Here is a 19,456-nt window from a genome sequence, read left to right as displayed (position 1 = left end):
CGACCTCAAGGTTCATCTCAGGTATCCGATCGGAAACCTTTTCCCTTCCTTCCAGATTTCCTATCGTCGCCTCGATTATACTGCGATGGTATGTGCTGCTCCCATCCTCAATCCATTCTCCCATCACCTTAAGTCTCATAGCTGCAATGGCTACCTCACACTTCATCTGTGTGTTAATGGGTCGAATATCTGGAATAGTCTCCAGTACTCTAGTGGGCATGGTTATCATCGCTCATCGGCAGGTCGGTCTATATGGGGGCTATATTAACATACATACCAATCTGAATCCCATTCGGCACAGATAACGGGGATCTTAACATAAATCATTGTGGCAATTTTCATCTAAACCGGATTACAAATACAGCTTTTATGAGCCTAAGACCCTAAATCGCATTACAAGAAGATTTATTGCGTGATTTCGCCGAAATATGAAACTGTGACTAGGCAACTGAATCAAATATGATCAAGGTCGGCCCATGTTCGCATATTACTATGGACATATTAGAGTTATAATAAAATAAGATTATGGCGTTGGGTATCAATGATGCGTTTTTACTTGTTTCCCTTCACTTTGTGAGGTTATAAATTCTATTTAATTAAGTGTAGAGTTTATTTTCACAAAATGATTTAATACAACCCTGCTAAAGATGAACAGATTAAACCAAATATTTCGTATGAGTAAGATTTGTCGTAAAGACTTTCTAAAGTACTTAAAACAGCAACCATGCAGTAGGGAGAATAGTAAAGCCACAAACCAGGTAATAATGCGACCCATAACTGGTAGTAGATGGCGCTAATCGGTTTAAGAAGCTTCTTGAAGAAGATAAAAAGTTTTTCGCTTCATATAAAGCAATCTCCGATTTGACTTCTTGAGCCTCTAAAAGGCGCAATTACCACCCGATTTTGTTATGGCTATAAATAACTGTGTCAAGTATTGTCTAAATCGGATGATATCCTAATGTAGCTGCCTTATAAACCAATCTCACGATTGGCGTCTATAGGACGCAATTTCTATCCAATTTGGCTCAAATTTTGCATGTGGTGTTTTAGTATGACTTCAAACAACTGTGCCATTTATGGTTCAAATCGGTTCATAACCTGATATAGCCGCCATATAAACCGATCTTGGGTCTTGACTTCTTGAGCCTCTAGAGGGCGCAATTCTTTTCCGATTTGACTGAAATTTTGCTCGTGGTGTTTTGGTATCACTTCCAACAACTGTGCTAAATATGGTTCAAATAGATTCATAACCTGATATAGCCGTCATATAAACCGATCTTGGGTCTTGACTTCTTCAGCACGTGGTGTTTTGGTATCACTTTCAACAACTGTGTTGAGTATGGTTCAAATCGGTTCATAATCTGGTATAGCTGCCATATAAACCGATCTTGGGTCTTGACTCCAGAGGGCGCAATTATCGTCCGATTTGACTGAAATTTTGCATGAGGTGTTTTGTTAAGACTTTCAATAACTGTGCTAAGTATGATGCAAATCGGTACATAACCTGATATAGCTGCCATATAAACCGATCATGGGTCCTGACTTCTTCAGCATTTAGAGGACGCAATTCTTATTCGATTTTGCAGAAATTTTGTACAAGGGCTTCTCTTATGACTTTCAACATACGTGTCTAATATGGTCTGAATCGATCAATATCGATCTCCCGATTTTGCTTCTTGAGCCCCTACAAGGCGCAATTCTTATACGAATGGACTGAAATATTACACAATCACTTCTACAATGTTCAGCATTCATTTATGGTCCGAATCGGACTATAACTTGATATTTCTCCAATAACATAACAGTTCTTATTCATTATTCTTTGTTTGCTTAAAAAGAGATACCGCCCAAAGAACTCGACAAATGTGATTCATGGTGGAGGGTATATAAGATTCGGCCCAGCCGAACTTAGCACGCTCTTACTTGTTTTTGGTTCATTAGGGGGTGGAATAATCAATAACGGTTTGGTACTAAAACCAATAACGGTCTGGTGCTAAAACCAATAACCAATAAAGATTGGTATAAAAACCAATACCAGTTCGGTAATAAGGCTAGTAGCAAATGGTACTAATCACTTTATGTTTCATGCATACCATCCGGTATTGTTTTTGTACCATATGGTGCTGCTTTACTATCAATACCGTATGGTATTGAAATAAGCACCTTTTTGTATCAACTTTTCTCTGGGTGAAGGTACTAAATCCGTCGAGGGGGTACTACGGTACTCTTCTGGTGGGATTGGTGCTGAAAAAAAGTACTAACGTACTGACTTTTCCATCTCTGCTTAGTTCTGACCATTTGGCAAGCCTACGTGGAGGGTATATAAAATTCCGCCCGGCCGAACTTAAAACACTTTTACTTGTTTTCATAAAAAATGCATTTGTTTTCTCATTTCACATCAAAATTTTATAAACATCTTTTTTTATTTATATTTATATTTTTGTTGTTGTTGTTTTTGTTTACAAGACTAAAGCAAATAAATCTAAAAACTCATTTAAATATTAATTTGGCATATGAGAAATAGTCGTTGCATATTAAATATAACATTCGTAAAGGATTAAATTAGAAATTAATAAAAAAAACTAAGCTAAATAAAATTTCTAGTAGGATTTGATTATGCCACGCACTAGTTGAGCATACATTTAAAGATATAAGCGAAAATCTTTTAAATAAAAAATAAATTTGTATATACAAGAAAAAAACTGAACTAAATATTGTTTGTTGAAATGAAAAAAATACTAGAAAATTTAAGAATGTTCTTAAGCAGGGTTTGAATTGATTGAATATTTTTCAATGTAAGGCAAAGTTATTTTTTCTTTGCTGCCTCTATTTTGAATCAAACCCTGTTGCTAGAGGTATAACCTTTACAAAAATGTCTGTATAAATGCTGAGCAATGTATGGAAAATATACAGTGGCACAGATAAGTCTACATACCTTTTCATAAGTGACAGCTTGGTAAGAGTCACGTAATGAAGATATGATTTAAACCCATAAAATATTTGCTAATAAAAACAGTGGTGGCCATAGAGAACAATTTTAGCAACATTCGATATTTGACGGAAAAACTTTTTCCTATATAAATTTCGTTTTATAAAACGCATATTTTTAGTTGGGTAAGTAGACTTTCTGTGCCACTGTATATCAAATTTTGAAAAATTCCATAAGTTCTGGAATAAACGGGTTTCGTTTGTTTAGTACATTAAACTCCTCAAATTTTATTGCGGGGAAACCAGCTGAATTGGATGAATCATGTGTTCCCTTCGGTGGTATCATAGATGAAATTGGTTAAGAAGAAGGAGATTTTGAGCATTTTACTCTCTTTATATGGATGATTGATGTTTGTCATCCAACGGCAAAGTAGGATGACTCTTATCGCTGGGTTTTCCCTGGTCTTCAGGTTTTCCATGTTTTTGTTCAAGTGGCATTGCTCCATAATTTTATTTTATTTCACTATTATGGAACATTTTCAATTTTTATACCCACCACCATATGGTGGGGGTATACTAATCTTGCCATTCCGTTTGTAACAACTCGAAATATTGATCTAGGACCCCATAAAGTGTACATATTCTTGATCGTCTCGAAATTCTGATTCGAACTAGCTATGTCCGTCCATCTGTCCTTCTGTCGAAGTCACGATAGCAGTCGAACGCGTAGAGCTAGCCACTTGAAATTTTGCACAGATACTTAAGATTGATGTAGGTCGTTGGGGATTGCAAATGGGCCATATCGGTTCAGATTTGGATATAGCTCTCATATAAACCGATCTCTCGATTTAAGTTCTTGAACCCCTGGAAGTCTCAATTTGTGTCCAATTTGGCTGAAATTTTGCACATGGTGTTTCGTTATGACTTCCAACATTTGTGTCAAGTACGGTTCGAATCGGTCGCGAACCTAATATAGCTCCCATATAAACCGATCTCCCGATTTGGCTTCCCGAGCCCCTGGAAGAATCAATTTTCATCCGATTTGGCTGAAATTTTGCACATGGTGTTTCGTTATGACTTCCAACATCTGTGCCAAGTACGGTTCGAATCGGTCGAGAACCTAATATAGCTCCCATATAAACCGATCTCCCGATTTGGCTTCCCGAGCCCCTGGAAGAATCAATTTTCATCCGATTTGGCTGAAATTTTGCACATGGTGTTTCGTTATGACTTCCAACATCTGTACCAAGTACGGTTCAAATCGATCGAGAACCTGATATAGCTTCCATATAAACCGATCTCCCGATTTAACGTCTTGAGACCCTGGAAGCCTTAATTTTCATCCAATTTGGCTGAAATTTTGCACATGGTGTTTCGTTATGACTTCCAACATTTGTGTCAAGTACGATTCGATTCGGTCGAGAACCTGATATAGCTTCCATATAAACCGATCTCCCGATTTGGCTTCCCGAGCCCCTGGAAGCCTCAATTTGTATCCGATTTCGCTGAAATTTTGCACATGGTATTTTGTAATGACTTCCAACATCTGTGCCAAGTACGGTTCGAATCGGTCGAGAACCTTATATAGCTCCCATATAAACCGATCTCCCGATTTGGCTTCCTGAACCCCTGGAAGCCTCAATTTTCTTCCGATTTGACTGAAATTTTGCACATGGTGTTTTGTTATGACTTCCAACATTTGTGTCAAGTACGGTTCGAATCGGTCGAGAACCTGATATAGCTCTCATATAAACCGATCATCCAATTTGAATTCTTGAGCCCCTGGAAGCTTAAATTTTCATCCGCTTTGGCTGAAGTTTGGCATATAGTGTTCTTTTATGACTCTCAACAACTGTGCTAAGTGCGGTCCATGTTGGTCTATAACCAGATATAGCTCCCATATTTTAGCAGAATCCATGGTGGTGGGTTCCCAAGTTTCGGCCTCAAAATCTCCAAATGTCACTACTTTCCATACATTACTGCACATTTTTTTGTGATATCCCATACTTAGCTAAAGCGCAAAACATTCTTAAATTTATATGGAACTTATCTTTTTTTGGGAATAGGAAAACTTTTATAAAAAATAAAATATTTATATGGAATATATAAAAAATTATAGACTATTGGTACTACAAGAAAACAAAAAACATAACAAAACTTATTCAGCAAATGTAATATAACATTTATATATATATACTATATTGTATATGTAGGTTTTTGTATAGTGTATAGTGTATGTGTTCTATGGCTTATTGGACAGATTACGGTAGACAATTATTGAGATTCAGTTTTTAACCAGGGAGAAGAAAACGAGGAAATCTCTCTATAAAATTGGACTTTTTAGTTCACGGATTTACTTTTTTTTCTTCAGTTACTTGAGGTTTTATGATGGCAGAAAATTGTGGGGTTTTTTGTTTTGGCATTTTTCTCTAATATTATTATGTATATATAAACTACATTTAGGTATGTATATTCATTTTGTACAATTTGTTTAAAATTTTTTAAAATAATTTTCATTTCATTTATATAAAAAACTAAAAAAATTGTTGTTGCTAAACAATTTTGTCCATCTACTTAAGAATTTTTCTGTTACATTTTAATAAATATTTATTTTGTTTTAGGACATATTCTTTATATATAAAAAAAATAATAATAAAACATCAGTCATTTGTAGGTTTGTTTGTTTATAACTCCATGAAATGTCTTTCTTTCTACGGGCTTTTGTTTATCTAATCCAGCTCCAAATAATTGAATTCCTTGATCAAGGGCTGTGTTTGGGCTTGCAGATTTTCCATGACCGTACTCATTGTTATAACACTGTGATCCGGCACAATGCCAACAGAGTTGCCAGCTGCAGGCCTGTTTAATGTAGGAACTAAGTTGGTGGATTGTAATGCATTGCCATTGCCAGCTGTAGTAGAATTGGAGCCAAAAACACTAAAAATAAAACGAAAATTAGTTATTGGTTTTTAGAAAAACAAAAAACCACCATACCTCAGTGAATTGGTGGAGCGGTATAACGGCGGCGGTGTGTTCACTCTTACTGCATTGTAGTGTGTAGTTTGGGGCGCCGCTGCTGTGGGATGGAATAACAAACTCATGCCAGCACATTCATTCAGCGAAGTCAAATACGAAGGTGGCGGTGGTCTATGTTGGAATTCCGGATACAAAAATCCACCCGCCATTAGGCGACTATTACAATAGGGACTATTACAATTGCGACACATTTCCATGTGACGATAACACGGACACTCCTCCACATCATCCGGCAGGCTAAGGCGCCAAATGGCTCCCGATATAACCAATAGCGAAACCCCAATGCCAATCATAAGCAAAGCGGCACTCAAATATTGGGTAGAGTGTTCTATGAGACCTGTGGAACCCAAGACAATGCCTCCCAAAGTGCAGGCTACTCCTCCCAAAGCCAATATACCTATGACAAATGGCAGTGAGGGACGCGAAAACCATTTGCGAAAACTTAAACGCAATGGTGGCGAAATACCAGTGCCTGCAGGTACCGAGGGTGTGGAACCATTGGAGAGCACAGTCAAAGGATTATCAAGACCAAAGGCATTGGTTGTAGTGGTGGTAGCCTCAAACAGGGATCTGTAAGAAAGAAAAATCAAAATAGAAAAATTAGTATATAAGCCAAAAAAAACGAGAAATTTATAAAAAATGGGTAGGTTAGGTTGAAAAGAGGGTGCAGATATTAATCCGCCCCATGTCATTATGGACATACACCTAAGCCGCTAATCGGCTTGTAGGGCGCTCTAAATACAAAAAAAAAGTTACCTCGAAAAAGAAACTCTAAATTAGCAACTCCGTGTTACTTTCAAAATCCTTAACTGTTTTCCATGCCACTCCCCTAAGTTGGTTCAAGTCTGGTACAGTGTCCCCACCTAAGTGCCGGTATCTGTTAGACGCGAAAGCCGGGCAATGACAAAGGAAAGGCTGCAATGTCTAATCTTCTTGCCGCACAGATTTTACATAAGTAAGCTCATAGTCCTATGTGTCCCGTAATGATACCAAAAGCTATACTGAGCTCCTTCTTACTTCCTTTCAGTAATAGCCTCGTCTTCCCACGATCATGCCCTACACATGCTATCACTTGCCGCACAGATTTTACATAAGTGTGCCTGTAGTCCTTTGTGTCCCGTCATGATACCAAAAGCTATACTGACCTCCTTCTTACTTCCTTTCAGTTATAGCCTCGTCTTCTCACGATCTGGACCCCACCCCAGAATTTTCACCGCTCTACCGACAGTTTCGCTGTTCCACATGGTTGCATGCGCATTTGTCGCCCACTCTCTTAAATAGGACCGTGTCGACCCGAAATGCTTCGGGTGAAACAAGTTTATTGAAGGCAGTCCTCTGGACTTTACCGCCAAATCGTCTGCCCCTTCTTTCCCTTTTATTCCGTTATGGCCGGACACCCACGCCATGCGGATTTTGCCATCCTCAGAGAAGGCGTTAAACTCCTTCTTACACTGCAAGACTGTTCGTGCCCTTTACCGTCCTGGTTGTTATTGCCCTTATGGCAATTTTACTGTCCGTGAAGATGTTTACATTCGAACTCCTCGCGTTAGTACCACATTACCCTACGTATTGCGGATCTCCACCTGCAGGACCGTTTTATGGTCAGACAGCCTAAAACAGATCTCAGTCCCTGGGTTCTCAATGTATACCCCCAGGCCTACTCTGTCCTCTAGCTTTGATCCATCCGTGTAACATGATCTTCCCGATGGCAATACTAGCGTTCCGTCAATCCAAGACTGTGCCGCTGGCAGCAGTGCCTCTCACTCGACCTCAAGGTTCATCTCAGGTATACGAACGGAAACCTCTTCCCTTCCTTACAGGTTTCCTATCGTTGTCTCGATTATACCGCAATGGTATGAGCTGTACCCATCCTCAATCCATTCTCCCATTCCCTTATGTCTCATAGTCGCAGTGGCTGTCTCACACTTAATCTGTATGTCAATAGGTCGGATATCCACAATCCGCGTGGTCCTAATCGCTCCCCCTATGCCAAGACAACATTTGCTCTGAACCTGTTGTATGGTCCTTATGTTGTACTTTTTCTCTATAGCAGTTCACTAAACTATTGAGGCGTAAGTAAGTATTGGTCTATTTACGCTCCTGTAGAGCCATTGGACTATCCTCGGATTCAGGTCCCATTTCAAGCCTTCCTACTTTTTCCCTGTAGCAGTTCACCAAACTACTGAGGCGTAAGTAAGTATTGGTCTATTAACGCTCAGGTAGAGCCATTGGACTATCCTCGGATTCAGGCCCCATTTCGAGCCTTCCTACTTCCTCCTTTTTCCTTGTAGCAGTTCACCAAACTACTGAGGCGTAGGTATGTATTGGTCTATTAACGCTCAGGTAGAGCCATTGGACTATCCTGGGATTCAGGTCCCATTTCAAGCCTTCCTACTTCCTACTTTTTCCTTGTAGCAGTTCACCAAACTACTGAGGCGTAAGTAAGTATTGGTCTATTAACGCTCCTGTAGAGCCATTGGACTATCCTCGGATTCACGTCCCATTTCAAGCCTTCCTACTTCCTACTTTTTCCTTGTAGCAGTTCACCAAACTACTGAGGCGTAAGTAAGTATTTGTCTGTTTACGCTCCTGTAGAGCCATTGGACTATCCTCGAATTCAGGTCCCATTTCGAGACTTCCGCCCGTTTATATAGTGCCCAACATCGGTGAGCCTTCTCAGTAGGCTCCTGAATGTAACACTTTCAATTCAGTTTCTGTCCAAGATTTGACCTTGTCAGATATCGAAATCGTCTTCTTGAGGAAACGTGGTGCGTTAAATTGGCCCATCTTCGTCTTCCTCGTGAACAGGCGTATTTCAGTCTTCTCTGGGTTGAAATTGAGACCGCTGGTTCTAGCCCAGTCATATACCATATGCAAGACCCTTTCGGCTCTTCTGCATAGCTGGTTCGGAACCTTACCCTTAGAAGTATAATATTGGGTTGCCCAAAAAGTAATTGCGGATTTTTCATATAGTCGGCGTTGACAAATTTTTTCACAGCTTGTGACTCTGTAATTGCATTCTTTCTTGCTTTAGAAAAAAAATGTAAAAAAAGTATATTTGATTAAAGTTTATTCTAAGTTTTATTAAAAATGCATTTACTTTCTTTTAAAAAATCCGCAATTACTTTTTGGGCAACCCAATAAAATCGTCTGAGGGATTTGAAACCGTCTTTAAGTCGTCGACGAGTTCAAATCCCTCCTCAGTCATTATCCGTAATAGGTCATTTATGGTGGTCACCCATAGGAGTGGCGATAAAATGTGTTTGACAACAAAAAAAAAATATCTCCAATGATACAAATTCTACACAAAATATCCCACAATGTTTCTTAGAATCAATTAGCCGCAATTTTTGATTTTCTATGTTTCCCTGTAGAAAAGGAGAAAAACAGCTGTCATTTTATAAACCTTTAATTTCAAAGAAAAAAAATATCCTTTGGCCACACAAAACACCTTTAAATCCATCATCATCAGACATACCTGCTACAAAAATCAAATCAATTAAATCGCATAGCAAAAGACCGCTCCAACAAAAACATCGTTGCAGAACGAAATCGGTTATCCACCCTCGTTATATTTGAAATTTGAAACAATGGGAGCCGTTATTTGTACAAAAAAAAAAGAAGAAAAGAAAGCAACTGAAACAGAAAACATCTGCCAGATTTTCAAACAAAAAGAAATCGCCTCTTTTGATAAATACCAGCAACAAATAACATCAAATGATATCTAACAATCTAGGGATGCACATCTCAAAATGTTAAGAAGCTATACAAAAACAACAATTACAGATAGAATCCGAAAATGCTCTTTTCGAGTCTGTATGTGTGTGTGTGTGTGTGCGTGTGTGTGTTAAGCATCTTAATGAGTAAATACTTCATGTGGAAATACAAAATGCCATAGGAGATAAAGGAAAGTTAGAAGCAGCGTAAATGTAATGGCCAGCAGGTGCTGCATGTCTTGACTGTCCGTCCGTTCATCTATCTAACGCAAAGAATTCCTTCAGAGAAGCCTTTAATAACACCACCATCATCACTGGCCTTAGCAGAAGTGCACTAAGTATTCATCCATGCTCAACTAAAAGGATTTTTTCTTTTGTGCAGCAGCCACCATAAGCAACCATAAGCATATACACAAGCATAGATGCATGCATGTGTGTTATGTGATAAGAATCTACCTCTCTCTCTCTCTCACACACACACACTTTTAATATGCCTACACACCCTCCCATTGTGTTGGCCTTTATAATGAGAGCATTGCATGTTAAGCAATAGGATGTGTGCATGGATGCATCATTTACATTCATATATCAAATACTTTGCGTATCCTTTGGTCCTTTTAACTGTGATAACAATATAAAAAGAAACTGCAACAACAACTACAACAACATCATAGCTGAAAATTATGTAAAATATTTGAAAAAAAGAATTTTCATTGTCTCACATTCTACCTGTAACATGATGTTGTTTTAAATTTTCTTGCCGCTTGTCGCCAGGATCTTTTTTGTGTGTCCTTTTCACATAACTTTGTGAAAAGATCTTTAGATTTGAGCGAGTGAGTGAGTGACTGGCTGAATGCCGGTTCCTTTTTGTGTTACACAGGTTTGCTGTTGTGGAACACAGCATGACATAGATTTCGCTTGTTTGGGCCCTAAGAGCAAAAGGAAGATAGGCTGGCAGGCAGGCAGGTAGGTAGGTAGGTAGTTAGTTTGTATGTTATATTTGCTCCATTTAAACAAAACTGTGTTTGTATATATGCCATCGTCAAGAGAGCTGGTAAATAATAGTACTCATGGCATACTTGAGCACTGGCTGTATTTAATTGTTGAAAATCCAAAGGATTTGCAGGATATAATTGCCGTTATCCAAAGGAAAAATAGAATATAATTGTTCTACTTGTTCATGTGCCGTATTTTCTGGGGGGAAGGACATAGAATTGGTTGTTACATAAATTATGAAAAAGATTTTAAGAGATACATGTCTCTTCAATGGGAGAGAAGCATAAAAGAGGAAACAAGTCACAAAAGTAGAAGATTTCACAAAATTGTACAACAAAGATTTTTTAAAATTTAAAAAGTCAAAAATCTAAAATTTGACATATCTTCGTTATCAACACAAACTAAAAATGCCCGTCCAGAAGTGTGCTTAGTTCGGCCGGGCCGGAACTTAAAAACCCTTCACCATGGATCGCACTTGTCAAGTTCTTCGCCCGATATCTCATTTTTTGGTTTGTTTTTATTCTAACAACCAACACGCAGGGGATGTCCCCTATGAATGGAGTGCATTGTGTTGGCGAATGGAGAGGGAGAGGGAGAAAAGAATGTAGTGTTTATTGACATTTGTCTTAAATCTCTGAATGTGATAGTGGGTGGGAAAAACATTAGCCGAAAGTCGATTCCACTTACGAACGGTTCGGGCCATATAAGAAATCTCTCTATAATGCATTGTCCTGGAATGTCTAGTATTTCTGACAAACATCCTTACATCAGGAATAAGAAGACGAATATCAGACGAACACACACCATGAAAGTACCAAGAGAACAGCGCCAAACAACCCACATTGCGACGATGTTCAAGGGAGGCAATAGAGTTGGATACCCAACTGTCCCCAATCAATGCCATCGCTCTCCTCTGTACACGGTCCAGTAGCTCCAGGGATGATTTTGAAGCTTCAGCCCATACATGTGAATTGTACTCCCTTTCCGACCTTATGAAAGTGGTATAGGTGTTAAGAAGATCAAAAGGAGTGGAGTAATTCTAACACCGTTTAAGGATGCCAAAGCACTTGAATGCTTCTTTCGACACTTCAAATACATGTTTAACCCAACGGACATTACTTTGTATTTTCATGGCCAAAACATGAAAAGCTTCTGATTGCTCAAAATCTATACCGTTGATAGACAGACAAATGCTCGTAATGGGACAGCGAATCGTTTGTGTGACAGCAAACAGCATTGAGTCTTCCGTGCATTAAAATCTACTCGATTCATTCGACCCCATTCATCGAACGAACCCATTACCGACATTAAATGCGAAAAGATTTGATAGTAATGCACCCTGGCAGATCCTATCAAGAGCCACAGAGCCTTACTCTCACCAAACTTGTGGATTGAGAGCCTCCAACGTTCCGACAGAAATGCCACGAGGTCGCCCGTACGTCCCCCCAATTTCTGCGAAACCCATACTGTTGGTCGCTAAGAAGGCCATTAAACTCTAAATACCTCACAAGATGGTGATTAACCTTGCTCTCCATAAACTTGGAGACAGCGGAGCATATCGCTATTGGCCTGCAATTCGCAGTGTTGTTCGCCTCACCCTTCTTCGGTATTGGCTGAACGTTCGCAACCTTCCAACGAGTCGGGAAGACTACCGCACTGTAGGCGAGGTTGAAAAGGTTGCGTAATCGACAAGCAAGCGTCAAAGAACACTTGCGCAAGATATTTCCTCCGGACGCTATTGGATCTATATCAGGTTGTGGACTGATTCGGACCATACTTGGTTTGTATGTTGGAGACTATAGTAGAAGAAATTGTACAAAACTTCAGCCAAATAGGAAAAGAATTACGCCATATAGGGGATCGGTTCATATGGGACCTGTATCCAAAAATTGGCCGATATGACCCATTTACAATCCCCACTGACCTCACTAAAAGAAAGTAGTTTCGCAAAATTTCAAACGCCTAGTTCTACTACTTCGAAAGTTGGCGTGTTGACGACAGACAGACGTACGGACATGGCTCAGAATGTCAAGACGATCAAGAATAAAGAAATTAGTATACCCCTGTCCTATGGTTGAGGGTACAAAAACAACAATGAATGCCAAAAAACATTTCCTGTGAAACTATCAAAGAATGTCAAAGACAGTCATCTTCAAGCACGTTTCCAGCCAACACTCATATCTTGCAAGCAAGACTTCAGCTCCAGTGGTATGTAAAACAGGCACCCACTATTTAGGTCCAATTCTGCAGGACCCCAAAGAATGGCAGGCCGTGACAAGTAATGGACGATTACCAATCCCAAGATTTGGACTCTTTGGCTTGCATCCGGATATTATCATGGCACCTATGGATCATGGCAAACGTTTTATAATTTAATTTCAAGTTATTTTTGGCTCTTAGGTCATTTACAATATTTCTTAATTTTTCGTTCATTTCTCTTTCGAAACGAACTTCATGAAGAATGCAATACAACATGGAGCATGCATTACCCAAACATCGTTTTAGGTTCGAACCACAAGCAATCCGTTGTATCTAACAAGGCACTCGCAAGTAGTCAGGGTGGAGATCAAAATACTATAGATTTTCTGAACCATAATACCACATAAGACCTACATATCGAAACTAGTACCAGTGGCATCTAAAATTGATAGAGACTGATGACTCTATGCTCATCTTTTATAGATTAGGGTTTCCTCTTATAAAACTAAAGATTTCTAAAATTTTAATTAGGCCCCTAAATGTATGCTATAGTTTTAATTTAGTTTTCAAGCCCCTAGAATTATGAAATTTTTTTTTAGTAAACCAAACGATCTTTCTCTAAAATTACCAAGGGGCTTTTTCGATGTTCAGTGGTGCAGAGATTAGCATATCCGCTTACGAAGCTGAACACCTGGGTTCGAATCCTGTTGAGAACATCAGAAAGAATTTCAGTGGTGGATATTCCCACCCAATGATGGCGACATTTGGTCTATATCAGGTTATAGACCGATGTGGACCATTGACGTTGGAAGCCACATGTTAAAACGGATAATAATAGCGACTTCTAGGGGCCCACGGAAAATTCAGTCACATCGGACTACAATTGCGTTTACTAGGGGCTCGGGATGTTAAATTGGGAGAGCGGTTTATATGGGAGCTATATTAGGATTTGCATCATACTTGCCACGATCGTAACAGAAGACGGCGTGTGAAATTTCGGACCAATTGGATAATAATTGCAGCTTCTAGGGCTTCAAAAAGTCAAGTCGAATGACCACTTTATATGTGACCATTTACAATCTCCTACGACCTACATCCATAAATAGTACAAATTTGCAAATTTGATCATGAACATTCCATTAAGGAACTGGGGAAAACTTCTCACAAATCAATGAGTGCTGTCCAATTAAATTTTAAGCTCAATGATAAGGGACCTCCTTTTGATAGCCGAGTCCGAACGGTGTGCCGCAAAACGACATCTCTTTGGGAGAAGTTTTTACATGGCAAAATACTTCACAAATGTCGCCAGCATTAGAAGGGGATAACCACCGCTGACAAATTTTCTGTTGTTCTTGTCAGGATTCGGGCCTAGGCATTCAGCGCCATAGGCGGACACGCTTACCTCTGCGCTACGGTGGCCTCCACATCACTATAGTAGTATCTGTGTAAAATTCAAGCGGAAAGCTTTAGGAGTTCAACCGCTATCGTGATTTCCACACACGGACGGACGGACATGATGGTTTCAGAACATCAAGACGATCAAGAATATATATTTAATGGGATACCAGATCTATATTTCGAGGTGGTACATACAGCATGACTAGATTGGTATACCCCCAGTAAAGTTAAGTATACCCAATGTAACGCCTAAAGGTATGCAATATTATTAGAAAAACTACATTTCAGATGCATTAGGTAAGGATTTGGAGGGATTCTGATATTAGATTAACTTAGGCATCTTTTGTCCATTATGTATCTATACCAAAGAGAGGCCAATGCCTCTTGCTACCAATTTAGTTACCAGCACTTTACATTCCATAAATTCTTGTTTTTAAAAATGTTCCAAGTAACCAAAGGCGAACCTCTTCCCAACATTTGCTGAAGAGATTTCCCGGTGTCTATTAGATGAAAATATCAATTTAACACCAAGATGAGTATTTAATGTTTTCTGCCCACATTCTCGTATTCACCCAATTCTTCTCACTACCTAACAAGATAAACGGCCTATCATCTTTCTTCCGAGTTTGTCATGCTATCTGAATCTTAAATGATTGAATTTCCCAGAAATTGGAGCAAAAGCTTCCACCAAACTGAAACCAAACCCCACACTATTAACGCATAGCTAATCGGAGACAATTCTCAGACCGTTCACAGACAAATGGTGAAACAAAAATGGAAAACCCACAAATGCCCAAGGAATGCATCATGAAAAAATTTAAATTTTTTTCTAAGTAAAAACAAAAACTGAAACGCCTTGCTAACCACACCACCATGGTTGAAGACATAATAATAATAAAAAAAAAACATGAAACCAAGTGATGACATACTCGTAAAACTGTAACCAATACAATACCTTGATATTTAATATGTATTTCCTAGAGGGAAAACCTGTGAAAACTTATGCATGTTGTTTTTCTTATGGCCGAGATGTCTGTTTATGTTTTCCCTTCATTTCCAAAGATATTAGATTGAGACATTTGGTAAGAAACACAACATAAGCAGAACCAGAAAATCTACACCAAGTCATACATACCACCATCGTCTAGCCATAAATTAAAGACTTTATTAACACCCCAAGATGATAAAATTAATAAAAACTTCAATAACAGAAATGTGTATGGCGTATAAATCATAAACAAAAGGAAAAAATCATGGTTGGCAATAGCAAGACTCAAAACCAATACCAATACCATCAGCCAAAACACTAAAACAGGAGGAAATCAAATGGTATACAATGGAATCCTAATAAATAGTTATGCTAAGGCTAAAACAAGAGGGGGCTTTTCTGGGTCGATATGATGAAAGGAATATGCAAAAGGGTGCCTCGTAAGGGGTGTAATAACAGTGTTATGAAATTTTATCTAAAATTGGGAAATAATTTTTTTTTTTAAATCGAAATTAACCTAAGCTTTTAATTTTTGGAAAAAATTTTTAAAATGAAGCCGGACAATGACAGGGGGAAACATCTTATAATCTTGCCCCCCATGACCTATAAATGCTTTTACTTGCCTCACCGATTTTGCACAAGTAAGCTCGTAGTCCTATGTGCCCCGTCATGATACCAATAGCTATACTGACCTCCTTCTTACTTCCTTTCGGTAATAGCCACGCCTTCTCACGATCTGGATCCCCCCATAGGATTTTCGCCGTCTTACCGACCGTTTCGCTGTTTCACAGGATTGCATGCGCTTTCATCGCCCACGCCCTTAATAGGTATCAAATTCGTTCTATACTCCCAAAAACCTTTATTTGGAGCCCCATATTGATATGTTCGGGACTACCCAGAAACACTTGGCCCCAAAACTGTATTCCTTTTCTACTTTCAAATGCCTTTAATTTGAGTCCCATATTATTGTGATGAGTCGAATAACCTATACGAGGCGATTTAAGGTGGTTAAGCGTCATCTAGATACCGTAACAAAAATTTTAATGTCATTTTCCTAATCCAATGCCAAATTGTTTCCATGTGAGTCTCATACAGCCATGGGCGGCTAATTTGCCAATTTGGGGGTTTTTTTGGGGTGGGAAAACCAACCATTAGATGGACTTAATTTTTTTGCCATATTCGTAATCTACTCCCGAAACTTTCATTTCATGGGTACGCCACCTTCCGATATCGAAAAAAAAATTATATAGCGTATGTTTCCTCCCCGAGGGTGGTCTGTGCGGTTATAACCTTTTTGGAGTCTATACGGAACAAACAAACAAACTGAGTCCCTTATAATCGTGATAGGCTAATAAGCCCATTTGGGGGGTTTTTGGGCGAAACCTTCCATTTCATGGGTACGCCCCCTTACGATATCGAAAAATTATAAGCCCATGTTTCCTCCCCGAGGTAGGTCTGTGAAAATTTCGAGAAAATCGGTTCCAACCTTTTTGGAGTATATACGGAACAAACAAACAAACTGAGTCGCTTATAATCGTGATAGGCTAATAAGCCCATTTGGGGGATTTTGGGGGATGTAGTGACCCCCTCTGAACTGATTTTGTAAGCCAGATTCGTAATACACTCCCAAATACATTTCATTTGAGCCCTATATTGATATGAACATTCAATTTGTCTGCTTTGAGGAGTTTTGGGGTTAGGGTGACTTTTTGGGTACTTCGACCCAATTTTTAATACCATATTCGTTTTCTACTCCTCAATACTCTTCATTTGATACCCATATTGTCCTTATCGGTTAACTTCTGATTTTGGGTAGTGTTTTTTGGGGCTACGGGGAAGCGTCCGCCCCCCTTCCGATATTAACAAATTATAAAGCTTATTCCTACTTCCTAACCATATCCGTAATCTTCTCGGGAAAACCTTTCATTCGAATCCCATATTATCATGATCGACCAATAGACCTATTTTAGCGGGTTTTGGGGTTGGGGCGGCCCCCCAGTTACTTGGACCCAATTTTTCCGTCCGTCCGTCTGTCAAAATCACAATAGTGGTCGAAAGCGTAAGGCCTGCCGCTTGAAATTTTGCACAGATACTTAGTATTGATGTAGGTAGTTGGGGATTTCAAATGGGCCAAATCGGTTTAGTTTATATCAGATTTAGATATAGCTCCCATATAAACCGATCTTCCGATATGACTTCTTGAACCCTTACACGTCGCAATTTTTGTCCGATTTGGCTGAAATTTTGCACATAATGTTCTATTATGGCTTTCAACAATTGTGCCAAGTAAGGTTTAAATCGGTCAAGAACCTGAAATAGCTTCCATATAAACCTATCTCCCGATTTGGATCCTTTAGCCCCTGGAAGCCTCAATTTTTGTCCGATTTGGCTGTAATTTTGCACAAAGTGTTCTGTTATGACTTTCAACAACTGTGCCAAGTACGGTTTAAATCGGTCAAAAACCTGATATAGCTCCAATATAAACCGATCTCTTGATTTGATTTCTTGAGCCCCTGAAAGCCTCAATTTTCTCCCGATTCGGCTGTAATTTTGCACATATCGGTCCAAATCGGTCTATAACCAGACATAACTCCCATATTTTAGCAGAACCAATGGTAGTGGGTTTCCAAGATTCGACCGCGCCGAATTTACCACGCTTTTACTTGTTATATACAAGAAGTTATTGTGGATATAATATTTTGAGCAATAATTTAAGATATATTTTAAATAAAAACTAGATTTTTATAAAAAAAAAATTGTTATTAAACAAAAGTCTTAAGGTAGATCGAAAAAAATTCAATAAAACTTTTTCATAAAATTTCATAAATCTCGTAAATTTGTCCCCTTTGAGGATAGACGGTCCCCCAAACACTTGGTCCCATATTTGGATATCAGATTCGAATTCTACACTCAAATACCTTTTATGTAAGCACCATATTCCCATGGTCAGTAAATAAGTCCTGTTTGGCGGTGTTTTGGAGAAGGGGTGGACCCCCCACATTTGGATATTAGATTCGTATTCTTCTCACAAATACCTATCATTTGAGTCCCATATTGCCATGGTCGGTAAATATGTCCGATTTAGGAGTGTTTTGGGGGTTGGGGTGGTCCCCCTACACTTGGTCCGACAATTGGATATCAGATACGTTTTCTTATCCTAAATACCTTTCATTTGAGTCCCATATGGTCGTCAATGGTCGAAATATATGTTTGGTAGGTTTTAAGGCGGGGCGGCCCCCCTAGGTACCCCATCCGAAATTTGGATACCAAATTTTTATTTTTAGGGTACTATATGAGAGCACACAAAAATTCGCTTAAATCGCACCACCCATCTCCGGGACTTGGCGTTTCTGAAAATTAGGGTAAGGGGGAGGGTCCGCTCCCCCTTCAGATATCAAAAAATGTAGTATCCTATTTTCATCACTGGATCATTAAAATTTCAAGAAAATCGGTTCAGCCGTTTCTGAGTCTATAAGGAACACACAAACAAACAAACCTACAAACACAAATTGATTTTTATATAAGATATTGTCAATATAGTATTTTTAACAATTTTGGTTATGTTTTAAATAAAAAATTTTAATAAAAACTAGATTTTTATGAAAAAACTTTTTGAAAAATTTTATTGAGTAAGGTAGGTCGAAAAATTCAAAAATAATTCATAGGAAAGTTTTAAAAAAAATTTAATTTTATGAAAAATATTTTGAAAAATTTATATTTATTGATTGAGAGTTTTAAAATTCTTCAGATTTTTTTTTGCCTGCTGTTAACAAATCCCCTCCTGAATGCCAGGAAAAAAAACCTTTAGAGAGCACCACAAACCAAAAGTCTAATAAAGACCAACAACATGAGCATAAGTAGCCTTTGGCCATTAAAAGCCAAAATCCCCCACAAACAAGAAGTGAAAAAGAAAAAGTGTGAAAGAAATGCTTTATTGGAAAACAACAATATGGAGCATTTATGCTTTAATAGCCACTACACTACAACGATGAACCGTTGTCTTGAAGAGAAACGACTTCAACATACCAAAAGAAGGGGAAAAACAAAATAGGAAAACACAGCTGCGGGCATTTTTTAATAGCCTATAATTTGTTTTCCCCAATGCTCTGAAGAACCAGAAGAAAAGAATTGTGAATAAATTGCCTTAAAATTGTGATCGAATCAAAATAATAGTTCTATTTTTAAGAAACATTTC

At 38.6% G+C, this 19,456-nt stretch overlaps 1 protein-coding gene across 1 annotated transcript in view; it reads right to left on the bottom strand.

Annotated features, from left to right (window-relative positions):
• Nucleotides 1-5,636: 5,636 nt before the first annotated feature.
• LOC106081024 (uncharacterized) overlaps nt 5,637-19,456 on the bottom strand; it is a 68,579-nt gene continuing 54,759 nt past the window's right edge. Inside the window, exons 2-3 of the mRNA XM_013242693.2 lie at nt 5,923-6,534; nt 5,637-5,865 (exon numbers count right to left, since the gene is read on the bottom strand). Of these exons, the coding sequence (XP_013098147.2) occupies nt 5,658-5,865; nt 5,923-6,534 (820 nt within the window). The 3' untranslated portion in view covers nt 5,637-5,657. The remainder of the gene's footprint in view (nt 5,866-5,922; nt 6,535-19,456) is intronic.

This window comes from Stomoxys calcitrans, chromosome 5, assembly GCF_963082655.1.
Source record: "Stomoxys calcitrans chromosome 5, idStoCalc2.1, whole genome shotgun sequence".
In the NCBI taxonomy this organism is placed as follows: Eukaryota; Metazoa; Arthropoda; class Insecta; order Diptera; family Muscidae; genus Stomoxys; species Stomoxys calcitrans.
The sequence above is the reverse complement of the archived record's forward strand: the minus strand, read 5'-3'. Positions and strand labels throughout refer to the sequence as shown.